Source organism: Mobula hypostoma, chromosome 21 (assembly GCF_963921235.1).
Source record: "Mobula hypostoma chromosome 21, sMobHyp1.1, whole genome shotgun sequence".
Classification (NCBI taxonomy): domain Eukaryota; kingdom Metazoa; phylum Chordata; class Chondrichthyes; order Myliobatiformes; family Myliobatidae; genus Mobula; species Mobula hypostoma.
Genome location: NC_086117.1, coordinates 12,062,418 through 12,081,176, shown reverse-complemented (window position 1 = coordinate 12,081,176; position 18,759 = coordinate 12,062,418). Strand labels below are relative to the sequence as shown.

Sequence of the window (18,759 nt, the reverse complement as noted above, 5' to 3'; positions counted from 1 at the left end):
TTTCACCAATTTAGTGGAGCTCTTTGAAGGTATAACATGTGATGTGAATGAAGGAGACCCAGTTGCATGAATTAGACTTTGATTTCCAGGTGACGTGCTGTGGTATCAAAAGTTATTGCAGCAGGTAAATGCTCATCGTACCGGAGAATGGGGAGTTGACTGCCTAACAGGAAACAGCAAACATAAATGAGCAACATACACAAAATGCAAGAGGAACTCAGCAAGTCAGGCAGCATCTAGGGAAGCAAATAAATAACCAACATGTCAGACAGAGCCCTTTCACCCTGACTGGAAAGGAAAGGGGCAGAAACCAGAATAAGGTGGTAGAGGGCAAGGACTACATGTTGGCAGGTCTTTCCTCTCTATCCCCACCCCCTACCTCCCTGCCTTTTTGCATTTTGGCTTCTTCCCTTTACTTTCCTGTCCTGATGAAGAAAGCTCGAAATGTTGACAGTTTATTTCTCCTCATGAAAGCTGCCTGACTGGTCAAGTTTCTCCAGCACTTTGTCTGTGTTGCTCAAGTTTTCCTGTATCTGCATAATGTCTCACGTTTATGAGCAAACATAGATGGGTGTTTTCTTGGCTGCCCAAATGTAACTGGTGTGCCACAGGGATCAGTGTTAGGACCTCAGATTTTTTTTAACAATTTAAATAAATTACTTGGACGAAGGGACTGAATTAGCTGATGATAGAAAAAGAAAGCGTTAAAAAACTAAATTTTGGGGCCGGCTGGTGGCACAATGACATTGGTGCCAGACGCGGGAGTGGAGGTTCCCGAGTTCAAAACTAGTCGGGTCCACTCCCAAGTACGCTTTCCATCCGTGCCGGGTTGAGTGTCGAGATCGCAACTCGCCCTCGTAAAATAAAGAGAAAATACTGCATTAGATGTCTGTGTGAGGAGTGGCCCACCACAGTCTCTCTATCGCTCCGCGCCTTGTCAAAGTCATGAAAAAGATATCATCACAGACACGCAGGCACAGGCCAAAAAAAAACTAAATTTTGAAAAGGACATGGGGACAGACAAGTTAAGTGAGGAGGCAAAGGACAAATGAGAGACAATGTGTGTACTTGTCCCTTTTGGCAGGAAAAATAAGAGCATGTCATCTAAACAGTGAGATCTGAGGTTGCAGCATCTGAGCACCATGCACTGCAGTCTTCTTATTAAAGGAAGCATTTCAGGAGGTTTACCAGGCCAACATCTTTAATAGCAGGGTGTACCTGGAATCATAGGTTAAAAGGTCAGCACAACATTGTGGCCAAAGGGTCTGTACAATGCTGTAATGTTCTATGTTCTATGTCTTGTGATGAAAGGTTGAAAAGGCTACAGGGAAATAGGAAAGAGCATAGACAGGAATACCCCCTTGAGCCCTAATGAAAGGTCTTGGCCCAAACCATTTTGAGTCAAAACCTTTCATAGATGCTGCCTGACATGCTGAGTTCCTCCAGAATTTTGTGAAATGCCCTGGTGAGAGCTGGCATAGGGCCACTGGGCATTATAGCCTCGCTCTGTGTTGTACTAAGAAAGAAAACCATTGGCTACCGATTCCAAGAATGTTTTGAAGAACAATTTGTAGTCATTGCACATTACTGTATGAAAATTCTCCTGCCCATTACTTTGTTTGTTGAGATACAGCGCAGAATAGAGCCTTCAAGTCATGATCTTGCAAGATCCCTCCAGGTGCTCCAGTTTTCCCCCACGGTCCAAAGATGTACCAGTGCGTTTTTGGACTGCGAGGCAAAACCAGAGCACCCGGAGGAAACTTACACCACCTTGGAGAGAAGGCACAAACACTTTAGAGGCAGTGGCGGGAAATGAACCGGGGTCGCTGGTACTGTAACCGTGTTGTACTAAGAAAGAATACCATTGGCTACAGATTCAAAGACTGTTTTGAAGAATAATTTGTAGTCATTATACATTACTGTACAAAAGTACTCCTGCTCATTACATAGGATTTGTACTTACTGGCACAATGAGCGACGTTATTCCACTGGCTAATCCGGTCATGATTCTCCCAGCGTAAAGCATCCAGATATTCCGCGCTCCGATAATTACTGTAAACCCAGTAATAAACGGAAGGCCACACAACATCAGACTTTGCTTTCTGCCAAGCTTATCGACGAGCCATCCTCCTATGATGCCACCCACAGCTGCTCCAATGGTAACTAAGGACTGCAAAGGTACCAAAGTGTGAAGTTAAATTGCTTTATGATAAGCTTAGCAGTTTCAATCTCAATAGAATAAAACCCCTGAAGAAAACCAAAAGGTAATATTGTTCAATACACTTAACGAAGCTAAAAGTTCAGTCCTCAGTGCGTGTAATATATGTGCTACTTTGGAGCACGGAGTTAACAAAGAAGGTTGAGGCTTTTGTCAGGCAGGGTCATGGATGTTGCATCCCAGCTATCTAGATAAGCAAGCCCAATATGGCTGATGGGCCCCATCTGCTTGAAGTGACCCATTTTAAGGCACCAGTAATGCGCCTTTGGCCCTTCTGTCAGTCGAAATGGTTCCACCAGGCTTAGTAGTTAAACCATATGTGAAGACGAGGAGCTGGACTTGGTTATTTGAGGCGCACGCCATTGGGGGCATTTAATAGGTAGCGGGATCTTGTCCCCATTAATACCCCTCAGCTATAACAACCTTAAGGATCCAAAAACTAAGGAGGAAATCTGACCTATCAAGAATGAAGGGAGATCCAAAGAGATACTAAGTAACATTTATTTAATTATAAGGAAAACAATAATTACAAAGGAAAATAAAGAATTTTGATCTCCTCGATCTGTTTTTTTTCCCAGAAGTTAAGAGTGTGAAGACATTTGGGAAGATAGAATGGAAGTTGGGCACAGATTTAATTGTCTTGAGTCAAGAGTTTAAATTCCTATGTTACCTTTGTGACTTTTGATGACTTATGACAAGTCTACCCAGCACTCAGGATAGGGAACAATGCATTATTCTGGGGTTCTATTGAAGGGATGAAGATATTATTACAGAGCACGGAAACTGAAATGGGCCCATCACTTCTATCTGCCGCCATGAGGACTTCATCCCTCAATGCCTTATCTATTTAAGTGTCCTTCAAAATGCTCTTAAATACAGTCAAATTACACTTGTTTTTCTTCTCTACCCACTACCTACTGCAGTGTTCTGGTCATTCACTGATATACAATTCCATAGGAAGTTTATTACAGGGGTTCCTAACCTTTTTGATGCCATGGGCCTCTACCATTAACTGAGGGGTCCACGGAGTACAGGCTTATTACATGACTTGCAGGAGGAATTCAACAGGTCAGACAGCGTCTATGAAGGAAATAAACAGTCAAACATTTATTCTTCTCCACAGATGCTGCCTGACCTGCTGAGTTCCTCCAGCATTTTGTGTGTGTTACTCTGGATTTCCAGCATCTGCAGGAAACCCTTGTGTTTATTACTACATTTCTTTATCAGTGTTCACTAGTCCCACAATATTATATTCTCACACAAGTTAGCCTTTGACAAAAACAGTTGGGTCAAAGAAAACAACAGATTTTTCAGACAGAGGGTCACATTTCAAAATTTCACCTTAGGCTTTAGTACTTTGCGAACAAATAAATGGAAATTATATGCGATGTTCAGGGTTATTAAGAAATGAAAGAGCACCATATATTTTTACAACTGGAAGTTGGAATTGGATGGTAGAGGGGGGAGATCAGGGAAATAATCATTGGTAGAGAGACAGACAATTTTAAAATTTTGCCTGACAAATACACTCAGTGGCCAGTTTATTAGGTACTCCTGCTCATTACCGCAACTATCTAACCAGTCAATCATGTGGCAGCATCTCAATGGATTAAAAAAAATGCAGGCATGGTCAAGAGGTTCCGTTGCTGTTCAGACCAAACATCAGAATGGGGAAGAAATGTGATCTAAATGACTTTGACTGTGGAATGATTGCTGGTGCCAGACAGGGTAGATTGAGTATCTCAGAAACTGCTGATCTCTTATGATTTCTATGCACACAGTCCCTAGAGTTCACAGGGAATGGTCTGAACAAACAACATCCAGTGAGAAGCAGTTCTGTGAGCGAAAATGCCTTGTCCATGAGTGAGGTCAGAGGAGAATAGTCACACTGGCTCAAGATGACAAGAGGCAACAGTAACTCAAATAACCGCACATTATATAACAGCAGTGGCAGAAGAGCATGCATGCCTGAATGCACAGCACGTCAAACCTTGAAGTGGATGGGTTAGGCTACAGCATAAAACCACGAATATACATTCAGTGGCCACTTTATTAGGCACTGGAGATACCAAATATAGTGGCCACTGAATGCATATTGGAACAGCAACGTAAGCAGACAACCTCTCTGTGAGAGGAAATGGGAAAGGGATGAATGGATTCAATAGTCTCATTCAGCAGTACAGCAGACATCATTGCATAAACAACAGACAAGCAACTACTTAAGTAATACACACAAAGTGCTGGAGGAACTCAGCAGGCCAGGCAGCATCTATCAAAAAGAGTACACAGTTGACATTTCGGGCCGAGATCCTCCTCCTGTCCTGATGAAGGGTCTCGACCGGAAACATGGACTGTTCACTTTTTTCCATAGACCTGGCCTGCTGAGTTCCTCCAGCATTTTGTGTGTATTACTTTGATTTCCAGCATCTGCCAATTTTCTCTTGTTTGTGAAGCAACTTCTTAACCCTTCCCACTGATACTATACAGAAAATATTTAATAGTGGTAACTTACCCCAAACCAAGAAGCCTGAGAGGAATCAAGTTTCAGATCCGGATTTACATCAGATTCCAGCTCTGGAATGGCAGGAGAACTGTAACCAAGAACAAATCCAAAACTAAGGGGGCCCAATACAGCTGCAAACGTGGCCAGGTATAGATTCCCATTCCTTACTTTACTGTAAAACAAAAATACAGGGAAAAGATCCTTTAATTCAAAACTCAATCATTCAACACAAATATAACATCTATTAATGCTTATTTCTCCATCGAATCCTAAATTAGTTTGCAGCCTCACAATTTATAATACACAAAATTGCTTACAGTAACAGATGAAAATCTCCATTAACAGAACACACCTGACAAATGGTAAAATTAAGGACCCACAAAGAGCATCAGCAGAAGTGAGCGGGAATGATCACAAGAACTTGTAGATGATTAGTTGAGCAGAAAGATATTTGCAAGTCAGATGTCAGAGAAACTTTGTGGCTAAATTGATTCTTTTTGTTGTATTTATTAACTGGGCAAAGCACTGTAAGTGCCTGAGTATATTAGTTTGTGTCTCCAATGAGCCCACGCATCAAATTTTTTCAAAGCACGTGTGATAAGCAGTATACTTGATGCCGTATGAGTTTCTTTTTAAAATTAAATGATTATAAAAACATGATAAAATGATCCATCTGATCAACTCAGTTGGCCAGTATCCAAAATGAATTCGATTATACTGCAACAAAGATTGGGGTTCCCAACCTGGGTCCACAGACCCCTCGGTTAATGGTAGGGGTCCATGGCATAAAAAAGGTAGGGAACCCCTGTTATAGATGCTGCCTGACCTGCTGAGTTCATCCAACACGTTGTCTGTGTGTTACTTTGGACTCCCAGCATCTGTAGAATCTTGTGTCTAGATTTCATCATGCCTGATACGCCAATAAAATATTTGCCTGCATTCCGAAAGATGTAGGTTTAATATGGAACAATCAGGGGTAAACAAAGGAAAGTAGGATAGTCTAAAAAAAATGAAATGAATTTTGACCATTCACTCAGCTAATGATTAAGAAAGATCAATTTGTTAGATATCAAACTGAAAACCAAGATTGCAAAGGAAACCAGAGTCAGAGGAAGTCAGCGTTTGCAAGTTAAACATTAACTCATTGCTAACAAACGTCAGTATAGGCTAAAAACCCAAGGGAGCACAGTAATGAAATGTTGACTGTTAAATTACAAGTAAAGAATTTGCAATTACATGGAGCAAATTAGTTTGACTTCCATGTTACATTCACTTTCAATTACATGAAGGATTCTTGGCTTTATGACAGGACTGAGAGCATGGCAGGTTTGCCACTAATAGTTACTGCACCAGATCTCGATGACCCCAGTCCACTGTTTGTGGTTGCTGATTGTGGGCATTGCTGAGGCAATAGGTGCATGGCTCCCAGTGCCCTGCCGCGTCATCCTTCTGCGAGGCATAGCAGAAGGGAGTTGAAGCTAAACTGCAGGAAGTCAGGCCCTGACCACAGGCCACCTGATGGCCTTTGTCAGCTCTTGCCATCAGAACATTCAAGTTTATTGTCATTCAACATTACACATGTACACAGCTAAATGAAACAGCATTCCTCAGGGTCCACAGTACATATGTCACATACAACACTTAAAATATTAAACAATAATACTAACAGATTAAAAAAAATATTCTAATGATTCCCAATGCTGGTGATCAGAGGCATGCAGAACTAGATTAAAACAAAAGTTAAACATTATTGAAAGTGCTTCAGAATGTTGAACTTCATTTGATTTACATCGAGTCTCACTAACGTAGAGGAGGCTGAATTGGGAGCACTGATACAATAGGCGAAGATGACCCTAACAGATTTACCAGTGAAGTGTTGCCTCACCTGGAAGGACTGTTCGGTGCCCTAAATGGAGGTAAGGGAGGAGTTTCCACAGCTGTGCTGCCATTGTGAAGAGGGGTGTGAGTGATGTGAGTTCTCCTGAAGTCGATAACCATCCCCTTTGTCTTGCTGACAATGAGGAAGAGGTTATTTGCCTGAGACCAGGCCTCAAGCTCTTTCACCTCCTCTCTGACGGCCATCTCACTGTTGTTGGTGATGAGCCCCACCACTGCGATGTCATCAGCAAACTCGACAATGTGGTTGCCCGGGTGCTCACGTGTGAGCACAGAGTACAGCAATGGGCGCAGCACAGAGTCCTAGGTGGGGGGGGGGCACCCCCCATATTGAGGAGCCAAAACGTACAGATTAGGGTTAGTAAGTAGTGGACAAGCTATTATGATGGCGGAAGCATGGCAACACTTGTGGTTTGCACCCAACACATCTTCGGACTGTGTTGGTTATCGACACAAACAATGCACCAAATGTCTTAATGTATATTTGACAAATAAAGCTAAGCTATAAAAATCTTTCCTCCAATAGGACCACAACCTTGTTGTAGGGTTTGGAGACTTGCGTGCCTCAATGACCCAGAGAGCTTTGTTGGCTGGAGTCAGAGCCTTGTGCTTCGACTCTTGGTAGGGTCACCCCTGCCAAACAGGTCAAAGGGTAGAGATCAGACTAAGAGTGGTCCACTGGTCCTCCAGGTTTCGGGGTTCAGCTCACGGCTAACAACCCTGACTGGTACAGCAAAACTGTTATGGAAACAGCAATGAAGAATCCCTCTATACCTGTGTGTGACCAAGGATGGACAAAGATGGAGGACTCTCATTGTGCCCTGAATGCCAGCAGCATACAGGACAGTAAGTATAAAAATATTTATTTCATTCACCCCACATTCCCACCAACGCCCCAGATTGTGCATTTCGGAATAGCTTACATGGTCAGGTTTTGACAGGTACATTTTTAGGGTGCGGTGGGGTGGGGGTAGAACTGGAGCACCTGGAGGAAACCCAATGACAGGGAGAAATTGCAAATTCCACACATACAATACAGTTACTGGAACAGTGAGGTAGCAGGATTACTGACTGCAACACTGTGTCATCCTAACGTCCCTGAACTTGATGCTAAATCTCAGGCGCAGTGACTGCAGGAGGTTGCAACTTCCTGCACAAACATGCAAGTCTGAGACATATCATTCACACTGCAGTTAGCCAGCAGAAGAAAAGCACTCCTGTTGGCAAATTAGAACTAAAATCTTAATGAGTGCTTCATTTACTCAGATCAAATTTATACAAAACATTGGAGGAACTCAGCAGATCAGGCAGCTTCTATGGAGGAAAATGAACAACTGACATTTTGGACTGAGACTCTTTAGAGTCTTCATGAAGGGCCTCAGCCTGAAATGTCAAATGTTCATTCCTCCAGCATTTGTGTGTCACTCAGAATTCCCAGCATCTGCAGAATATTGTGTCTTGGAATCAAATTTACCCTGTTGAAAAATTTTGAAGCTCAGTATTGAATGATTTACACAGCTTGCTCACCAATACCTCTACTTCCTCAGAAGGCTAAAGAATTTCTCCATCAACCGTTACCAACTTTATCATACACTACAGAAAGAATTGAGTCTGGATACATCACAACTTGGTACAGCAACTTCTCTGCACGTGACTGCAAGAAACCACAGAAAGTTGTGGACACAGCTCTGTCCACAACTTTAGAGTCTCAATGGGTTGAGTTAAGAAATGGCAAGGGTAAAAGGACCCTAATGGCAGTTGTATACAGGCCACCAAACAGCAGCCAGATGTGGATTACAAATTACAGGAGACAGAAAAGGTGTGTCAGAAAGGCAATATCATGATAATTGTTGGGGATTTTAACATGAAAGTGGATTGGGAACACCAGGTCAGTTCTGGACCTCAAGAGAGAATTTGTAGAATGTCTAAGGGATGACTTTTTAGGACAGCTTATTGTTGAGTCCCCTAGGGAATCGGCTGTGCTAGATTGAGGGTTGTGCAATGATCTGGAGGTGATAAGAGAACTTAAGGTTAAAGAATCCTTAAGGAACAGTGATCACAATATGATTGAGGTCACATTGAAATTTGAGGGGGGAAAAAAGTAAAATCCAAGTCGGTATTTCAGTGGAATAAAGGAAATTACAACAGCATGAGAGGGGAACTGGCTGAAGTTGACTGGAAAAGGACATTTGCAGGAAGAACAGCAGAGCAGCAACGGCTGGAGCTTCTGTGAAAAATGAGGGACGTGCAAGACAGATATATTACAAATAAGAAGAAATTTTCAAAGAGAAGAAGGACACTATCGTGGCTGACAAGTGAAGTCAGAGCCAAAGTAAAAGCAAAAGAGAGGGCGTACAAGGAAACCAGAGCAAGTGGGGAGATAGAGGATTGGGGAGCTTTTAAAAACTTGCAGAAGGAAACTAAGAAGGTCATTCAGAAGGAAAAGATGAATTATGAGAGGAAGCTGGCGACTAATATCAAAGAAGATACTAAAAGCTTTTTTTAAGTATATAAAGGGTAAAAGAGTCGAGGGTAGATATGGAACCAATAGAAAATGACATTGGTGATATTGTAACGAAAGACACAGAGACAGCAGAGGAACTGAATGCGTATTTTGCATCAGTCTTCACAGTGGAAGACATCTGCAGTATACCAGACATTCAAGAGTGTCAGGGAAGTGAAGTTCGTGCAGTGAAAATTACGACTGAGAAGGTTCTCAGGAAGCTTAATGGTCTGAAGGTGGATAAATCTCCTGGACCTGATAGAATGCACCCTCGGGTTCTTACGGAGGTCGCTGGAGAGACTGTGGAGGCATTAACAACGATCTTTCAAGAATCGACAGATTCTGGTATTGTACTGAATGACTGGAAAATTGCAAACGTTACTCTGCTATTTAAGAAGGGTGAGAGGCAGCAAAAAGGAAACTATAGACTGTTAGCGTGACATCAGTGGTTGGGAAGTTGTTGGAATCGATTGTTGGGGATGAGATTATGAATACCTGCAGGAACGTGACAAGATAGGCCAAAGCCAGCATGGTTTCCTGAAAGGAAAGTCCTGCCTGACAAACCTACTGCAATTTTTTGAGGAAATTACAAGCAGGGTAGACAAAGGAGATACAGTAGACATGGTGTACCTGGATTTTCAGAAGGCCTTTGACAAGGTGCCGCACATGAGGCTGCTTAACAAAATAAGAGCCCATGGAATTACAGGGAAGTTACTAGCGTAGGTAGAGCATTGGCTGGTTGGCAGAAAACAGAGTGGGAATAAAGGATCCTATTCTGGCTGGCTGGCTGGTTACCAGTGGAGTTCCACAGGGGTCAGTGTCGGGACTGCTGCTTCTTACAATGTATGTCAATGATTTGGAATACGGTATTAATGGCTTTGTGGCTAAATTTGCCAATGATACAAAGATAAATGGAGGAGCAGGTAGCGTTGAGGAAACAGGGAGCCTGCAGAGAGACTTAGATAGTTCAGGAGAATGGGCAAAGAAGTGGCAAATAAAATACAATGTTGGAAAATGTATGGTCATGCACTTTGGTGGAAGAAATAAACAGGCAGACTATTATTTAGATGGGGAGAGAATTCAAAATGCAGCAATGCAAAGGGACTTGGGAGTCCTGGTGCAAGATTCCCTAAAGGTTAACCTCCAGGTTGAGTCAGTGGTGAAGAAGGTGAATGCAATGTTGGCATTCATTTCTTGAGGTATAAAATATAATGTCACGTGACCGGCAACAATGAATATAGAATTGAGTCAGGTTTTATAAAAACAAACGAACATTTATTAAACTCTGCTTAAAAATAGCGAAATGTATTTAAACGACTAACTTAACCGGAAGTTAACTACTATACGGCAACTCTGGAACAGTTCTTAAAACGATAAATGCGGAAACAGTTCTTTAAATGGTAAATTTGAACAGTTCTTAGAATGGTAAATTCGAAAGACTAAGAGATTTATACAGTCAATTAGGAGAGACTTTCCTGAAGTAAAGAATTTCTCGAAGACGTGACGTTACTGCTGATCCCAGCCGGAATCTGCCTTGTCCACAGGATTCACGACGATGGAAATAAAATGGTTTAAAGGAACTGACCTTTTCCTCTGGAGAACAGACACTGCACAATGCTTCCTGCTTTAGCAGAGGATATCTCAAAATGCAGGTCACTATTTCTTGAACGAAGATTCAAAAAAGGTCGATCCTCTCCAAAACTGCCGACCGATATCAGCTTTACTCGACTCTGCCAGTTCCTGTACTTTAGTAAAGTCTTCACTCTCCAACACTACTTACAATAGAAAGCAGAACTCCACTTTAAAATGAAACTGCGTCATAAGACAAATACGCAGTATAACGGAGTATCTCATAGTCATACTTTATTGATCCCGGGGGAAACTGGTTTTCATTACAGTTGCACCATAGATAATAAATAGTAATAAAACCACAAATAGTTAAATAGTAATATGTAAATTTTACCAGGAAATAAGTCCAGGACTAGCCTATTGGTCTGACGAATTAAATAGTGAACTGAACTTAAAACTCAACTGGAAAGACCAACTGTGTCACACCAGGGGTCTCCCTTTATATACCTGGTGAGAACATGTCAACACATGACCTCACATCGGTGGGAAAATTACATCATGTGACCTCCACAAGACCATTACATCATGCTCATCAGATAATCAATTACATCATGGTCATAAGACAGTCACAAGGTACCCATGAGGTATGAAACAATAAAAAGAGCAGGGATGTGATGTTGAGGCTCTAAAAAGCACTCGTGAGACCACACTTGGGAACATTGTGTGCAGTTTTGGGTTCCTTATTTTGGAAATGATATACTGACATCGGAGAGGGTTCAGAGAAGATTCACGAGAATAATTCCAGGAATGAAAGGGTTAACATGAGGAACATCTGGCAGCTCTTGGGCTGTATTCCCTGGAGTTCAGGAGAATGGGGCGGGGGGGGGGGAATCTCACAGAAACATTCCAAATGTTAAAAGGCCTGAACAGATTAGATATGGTAAAGTTATTTCCCATGGTAGGGGATTCTAGGATAAGAGAGCACGACTTCAGGATTAAAGGACGTCCCACAATTGTAACCCTCAGGTAGGTCGGAGGCATTAGTCTAGGGGAAGACACTCTCCAGCCCGCCAAACTTGTGAAATCTCACTTGTGTAGATGCTGTGAGATGTGTTCCCAATGCAAGTCAGTACCACAAAATAACAAACAGTACACCATATGCAATTTAGCTTTATAATTCTTAATTTGACTAGAGGGTTAGTAAAGAAAACAAAAAGAAAAGGGCCCATTTTAATCAAACAGTCTGACGTGCACACTGGAGGTCATGATTTTCCCATCCATTCGTTCTCCATCGACTGCCCCCTGGACGTCATCGACTCCCAACCCCATTCCACATCCACTCAGTTCTGCAGTCTACAACCTCTCTGTTCCGGCATCTTCTCTCTCCATCTTCCGCTGAACAAAAGCCATGAATACCTTGCTCTCAGGCACACAAGAAAGAAAAACACCTCCCTCATTAGATCCTGCATATTCCAAAGCCCTCGTTATCTCCAGTAATAACCCAAACACTGCTGCTACACAGAAACCATTACATTAGCAGTGAAACCTTTCTCAGGGTGTTACACAAGTAAAACACTGCAAGATTCTTGGCCATAGGAAGGGAGGGCAAAAGGAAGAGCCCCTCTGTTTGTGAAGGACGACAGTGTCTATTGCATCCTAGTTGTATATGCAAGCCAGGGCAGCACAATATGTTACCCATGCAGTAGGCTCCTCCTCTCCATGCAGCTGATGAATCCAAAGGAACAACTGAGACAGATAAATTTTGGCACGAGGAGCATGACAGGAGTTGCCAGTTAGTGTTGAACTCAATATAGGACTGCCTTAGCGGCCTCAGCTCCAGATTTTCCCCCTTGAGGTTTACTCCTGAAGCCTTCTCCTATTTGTGGTTATGGCTGCAAGGCCACAGAGATTTGAGATCAGGGTTTGCCTTCTCCTAGATGAGCTGCCAATCATGGGTGACAAGGCCCATCTGCCCAGAAATCCTCGCCTATACACACTATACAGGGAAGTACAAACCTGCTTTAAAACTATACAGAACAAAAGTGATCAAACCAGAGGGACGGATAGATGCTACCTGGCCTGCTGAGTTCCTTCAACATTTTGTGTGTGCTGCTTTGGATTTCCAGCATCTGCAGATTTTCTTGTGTTTGTGAAACCAGGGGGACAAAAGGAAGGGCAGATTAAATTTTAAAAGTCCTACGTTTTTGACTTTGGAAAAATAATGGGACTCTGCTTTGTGAAATTAGATCTACAGTAGTGGTCCCCAACCACCGGGCCACAAACCCAGTACCAAGCCACAAAGCATGTGCTACTGGGCCGTGAGGAACCGATATGAGTCAGCTGCACCCTTTCCCCATTCCCTGTCACACACTGTTGAACTTGAACATAGGGGTGCCAACTGTCCCGTATTTGCCGGGACATCCCGTATATTGAGCTAAATTGGTTTGGTCCGTATTTCCCCCACTAAGGTAGAGCGTTCCTATGAAACCTGTAGTACCGAAATGGCATAAAGCGAAGAAGCAATTACCATTAATTTATATGGGAAAAAAATATTGAGCGTTGCCAGACCCAAAAAATAACCTAACAAATCATACCAAATAACACTTAAAACTGAAAATAAATAACACTGACATATAGTAAAAGCAGGACTGATATGATAAATACACAGCCTATATAAAGTAGAAATAATGTTATGTACAGTATAGTCCAGAAGATGAAGGCAAAATCGATTTGTGGGGGAAAAATCAGCACGTACGCGCGTGCGCACATCACACATGCACACTTCACACATGCGCACACAGGTGCCCGTGCAAGGTTTCATGGTCATGGTGGACTTTCCTGGGGTAGAGTGTCCCGGGATTTGACTGCTACTTTTGTCCCTTATTTGGGAGTGAGAAAGTTGGCGACCCTAACTGTAAAAGACATGTTGAGGTGGGTTTAACCCTACTTGAACACCTCCCCCCCACCACCACCACCACCGGTCGGCCGGTCCTCAAGAATATTGTCAATATTAAACCGGTCCGTGGTGCAAAAAAGGTTGGGGACCCCTGATCTACAGCATCTGTGCACTTGTCTGGAAAAAGTTTACCTGCACTTATAATTATTTTTCCACAGTGAGTGGGGAGCAGGTGAGCAAGCCTTCCTTTATCCTGGCAATTGACAAGATTTTAGTATTGAACTTACTGGCAAAGACCATCATAGAGCATCTAGTGGAACAATGATCTATCCCTTGGCAAGTTCTAGATTTCTCAGAAGTACAGATATGGAAAGTTGCTGTCAGCTTTACTACACTACAACTTGAGTCATTAGCCTTGACATTATCTACATCAAATGAGGCCAACTTATTAGCTGGCGTTCTGCATTAAATCCAAGTTCAATAGCTAGCCCTGAGTGAATATTTCATATTTCTAAGGAGAATTATTTTTGTCCTCTCTGGAAAAATTGTAGAAACCAATTCTACAATTTCTTTTTATATTAGGAGCTCAAGTCCCACGTGTCTCTGATCCACAAATACCCTTCATAAAAAATTGGTTTTCAATCTAAAAGCCATTAATTTTAAACAACGTACTTTTAACATGGGATAGTAATAGTTTACAACTAGAATAATATTTCCATTTACACCTGTGCCCTTGAGAAAACATTTCATAAGTTGCTATTTAACGTTTCTCACCCTTGATTAAGGGCAGACCTAGCAATTTTCTTTTCTACATCTTTGCAATATAAAAATGATCAAGACAGTATTAGCTTGTAAAATCAAATCCCCAAACTGGAAACAGACGGAGTAAAGGGCTGCATTTGATTAAATTTAATATACAAGCACATGAGAAATATTATTCTATGCAGCCCCTTGTGTCTGCCCTGTAATTCAATAAGATCATGAAACACCTTTCACTTCAGTGGAACTTAACTGCATTAACTCCTTATTCTTCAGTTCTCTCAGTTATCTAAAAACTTTTTTTTGGCTAGGTTGTGCTGAGCAGCTGAATCCTCACAGCCCTCTTTGGTTAAGAATTCCATAGATGCGCAATCCACTTTCCCATCCATCTTAGTCCGAATAGCAGACTCCTTACCTGGAGACCGTGACCACTGATTCTAGATATGAGAGAAAAATACATCAACCCCACAACTATTCTATCAACCAAAGTGAGAGGATCGTTCATTCCTATGAACTTAATTTCTCCTTACAAGACAAACCCAAGGAGAATATCAATCTGATGAATGCTTCAAAATCCAAAATAAGATCCTGCAGATGCTGGAAGTCTGAAATAAAATCAAAATGCTGGAAAAACTCAGCAGCTCAGGCAGAATCTATGGAAGATAAACAGTTATGTTTCAGGTTCAGGCCTTTAATTCAAAATGTGAATGGAGACTAAAAAGGGTTAATGACCCACCAGATTCAGGAACAGTTAATACCCTACAACAATCAAGCTCCTGAAGTGAGGTGGACAACTTCACTCACCAGTATTCCGAACTGACTCTATGACCTAGACTCACTTTCAAAGACTCTGCAACTCATGTTCTCAGTATGTTTTAGTTTTTATTTGCATGATTAGTCGTCTTCTGCACATTGGTTCTTTGTCAGTCTTTATGTATAGTTCTTCATAAATTCTACTATATTACTTCATTTTCCTGTAAACGCCTTCAAGAAAATGAATCTCAAGGTAAGATATGGAACTGTATAGGTACTTTTGACAATAACTTTCACTTTTGCTAACTAATGGGGGAAGGTGTAACAGCAGTGTGAAGCATATTGTAGCCCCTACCACGGCCTTAGAGTTAGAGAAAAGTACAGCACAGAAACAGGCCCTTCAGCTCATCTAGTCCATGTTGGACTATTTAAACTACCTACTCCCATCGACCTGCAGTGGGACCACAAGAATATTGGATGGATTGTTGGCTGTTGCGAGGCTAAAGGCATTGTCTGCTGCCTGGGAACTTGGTCGGGGACCATATTTCCATCTTGCTGACTGGATTATAAATATTTCAAGGAAAGGAACCCTGCCCTAACCTCAGTTCATCGCAAAGCTGAGTAGACATTGCGAGACCACAGACCCGAAGTCGGGCATCATTGCAGCTGGAGAAGGCCACAGCCTCAGTCCATCACAAAGCCAAGTAGACGTTGTGAGACCACAGATGCGAAGCCAGGCATGTTCAAGACCAGCCAGGGCTCTCTGAGCATTAACAAATCTTTTAACCTTTTTCCATTTGACCAAAAAGGGTTGAACAGGGTTTAATTTGAAACTGTGTTTCATTCTAGTATTAAAAACCTCCATAAGTTTGATAACCAGTCCAAATTTAGCGAAATGTGTGGATATTTATGGTCAAAAAGAAAATTTGCTGCAGCTTCTAGGAATTCTGGCATGCAATAAGCTCCTCAAGTAATTTCACAAGATCACAAGACAAACGAGCAGAAGTAGGCCATTTGGCCCATCGAGTCTGCTCCGCAGCTCCCCCATGAGCTAAACTATTCACCCATCTAGTTCCAATTTCTGGCTTTTTCCCCATATCCCTTGATATCCTGAGTAATTAGATACCTGTCAATCTCCTCCTTAAACACCCTCAACGATTGGGCCTCCACAGCTGTATGTGGCAACGAATTCCACAAACCCACGGCCCTCTGGCTAAAAAAATTTCTCCTCATCTCTGTTTTAACTGAGTACCCTCCAAGACTCTGGCCTCTTGTCCTGGACTCACCCACCAAGGGAAACAACCTTTCCACATCTACTCTGTCCAACCCTTTCAACATTTTATTTTATCAATCATCAATTTATCACCTGAAATTACTTAAGTTTGTTACAGGAAGTACTGCACATGAGGCATGGAGCATATAAACAGATCTTTCTTGAGAAGAGCAGGTTCTGTCGGTAACATGATTTTGTGTCTATTTTATAGAGCAGGGCACCTCCACAACTCATTAATTCAAACACCTGACTCCAAATAGCTTTTGTAGAAGGCATTACTCCAGAGACTCACATACTTCATACAACTAATTCATGTAATATTGGATCATTTTTCTCAGTAAATGAAGTATGTTTTTGTGTTATTTATTTAATTGGATTCTCTTTATTTAGTTGTCAGACTTGTATGAAGATCTAATCATATTTTAGGTCATATTTATGCAGAAATAGAGAAAATTCTACATGGTTCACAAACTTCCTAACACTGTATTTCCTTTGGAACATCAAGACTTTTTTCCAATGGTTAAACTTATGAGGGGCTTAGACAGAAAATGGGAAGTATCCAGAGTAACACACACAAAATGCTGGAGGAATTCCGCAGGCCAGGCAGCATCTGTGGAGAGGAATAAACAGTCGACCCAAAACGGGGATACCCTAGATCAGGACTGGAGAGGAAGAGGGGAAGAAACCAGAATAAAAATGTTGGGGGCGGGGGAGAAGGGTGGATTATCTATCTCTCTTGGCAGTGGAATTAGATCTAGGAGGTGCAGATTTAAAGTAATGTCCAGAGATGAAATAAACATTTTGACACCAGGCGTCTATAACCCACTGTATGAATTGGTGATGGAGACAGAAGTCCTCGCATTTATAGTGTATCTATATACATATTTCAAAATCCAATAACCTATTGGGCTATTATGGAAGGTGGGATTATATCAATATGTATGCCAACAGTGACTAAGTCTTCTATGATTCTGTACAGGATACCTGTGCAGTTCCCATAGCCCACAGAGTCACTTTCAAGGACTCAATCTCATACACACAAAATAATCTGCAGATGCTGGGGTCAAAGCAACACTCACAACACGCTGGAGGAACTCAGCAGCTCGGGCAGCATCCGTGGAAAAAATTGGTCGACGTTTCGGGTTGGAACCTGTTTCGGGTCCAACACATTATCCTCCGCAACTTCCGTCACCTTCAACAGGACCCCACCACTAAACACATCTTTCCCTCTCCGCCTTCCCCAGGGATCGGTCCCTCCCCACGGATCTCCCACTTGGCACTTAACCCTGTAAGTGCAAGTGCTACACCTGTCCCTACACCTCCTCTCTTGCCACCATTCAGGGCCCCAAACAGTACTTCCAAGTGAGGAAAAACTTCACTTGAGAGTCTGTTGGGGTCATCTATTGCATCCGGTGCTCCCGGTGCAGCCTCCTCTACATCGGTGAAACCCGACGCAGATTGGGGGACCGCTTCGTCGAGCACCTCCGCTCCGTCCACCACAACAGACAGGATCTCCCAGTAGCCACCCACTTCAACTCTGCTTTCCACTCCCATTAGATATGTCCATACATGGCCTCCTCTACTGCCATGATGAGGCTAAACTCAGGTTGGATGAGCAACACCTCATATACCGTCTAGGTAGTCTCCAGCCCCTTGGTATGAACATAGAATTCTCCAACTTCCAGTAATTCCCTCTCCCTCCCTTCCCCTATCCCTATGTCACTCTACCACCTCCCTCTTGGTTCCGCCTCCTTCTACTACCCATTGTGTTTTCCCCTATTCTTTCTTCACCTTTCCTGCCTATCCCCTCCCTGCCTCCCTTCCCCCACCCCTTTATCTTTCCCCTTACTGGTTTTTCACCTGGAACCTACCAGCCTTCTCCTTCCCACCCTCCTCCCACCTTCTTTATAGGGCCTCTGCCCCTTCCCTCTACAGTCCTGACGAAGGGTTCCGGCCCGAAACGTCAACTGATCGTTTCCACGGATGCTGCCCGACCTGCTGAGTTCCTCCAGCGTGTTGTGAGTGTTGCTCTTAATCTCATATTTCTCAATATTTACTGCTTATATATTTATTATGATTCTTTGTTTTATATTTCCACGTTGGTTGTTTGTCGATCCTCTCGCCTGAGGTCTTTGATTCTATCAATACTCCTGGACTTAGTAAGTACGCCCACAAGAAAACGAATCTCAAGGTTGCATATTATGACAATCAAATACTTTCATAATAAATTTATTTCCAGTTTTGTTTTGAACTTTGAAGTGACAATTCTACTGAAATCGCCCACTTTATAAGATTTTATGTAGCAAGAGCACTATATGCATTAAAACACCCAGATTTGGCGCATGGGAAAAAGAAGGCAATTTCAAATGCCCATGCACCTAAATTACCG

At 42.4% G+C, this 18,759-nt stretch overlaps 1 protein-coding gene across 3 annotated transcripts in view; it reads right to left on the bottom strand.

Annotated features, from left to right (window-relative positions):
• The window catches only part of slc2a8 (solute carrier family 2 member 8), a 37,958-nt gene that overhangs the window by 18,842 nt on the left and 357 nt on the right, over window positions 1-18,759 (bottom strand). For 2 of the 3 annotated variants that reach the window (XM_063073100.1, XM_063073099.1), the window contains exons 2-3: window positions 4,731-4,893; window positions 1,964-2,170 (exon numbers count right to left, since the gene is read on the bottom strand). In XM_063073100.1, coding sequence (XP_062929170.1) covers window positions 1,964-2,170; window positions 4,731-4,893 — 370 coding nt within the window. Of the gene's footprint in view, window positions 1-1,963; window positions 2,171-4,730; window positions 4,894-10,705; window positions 11,026-18,759 lie in introns of those variants that run through there. The other variant, XM_063073101.1, reaches the window with a different exon arrangement.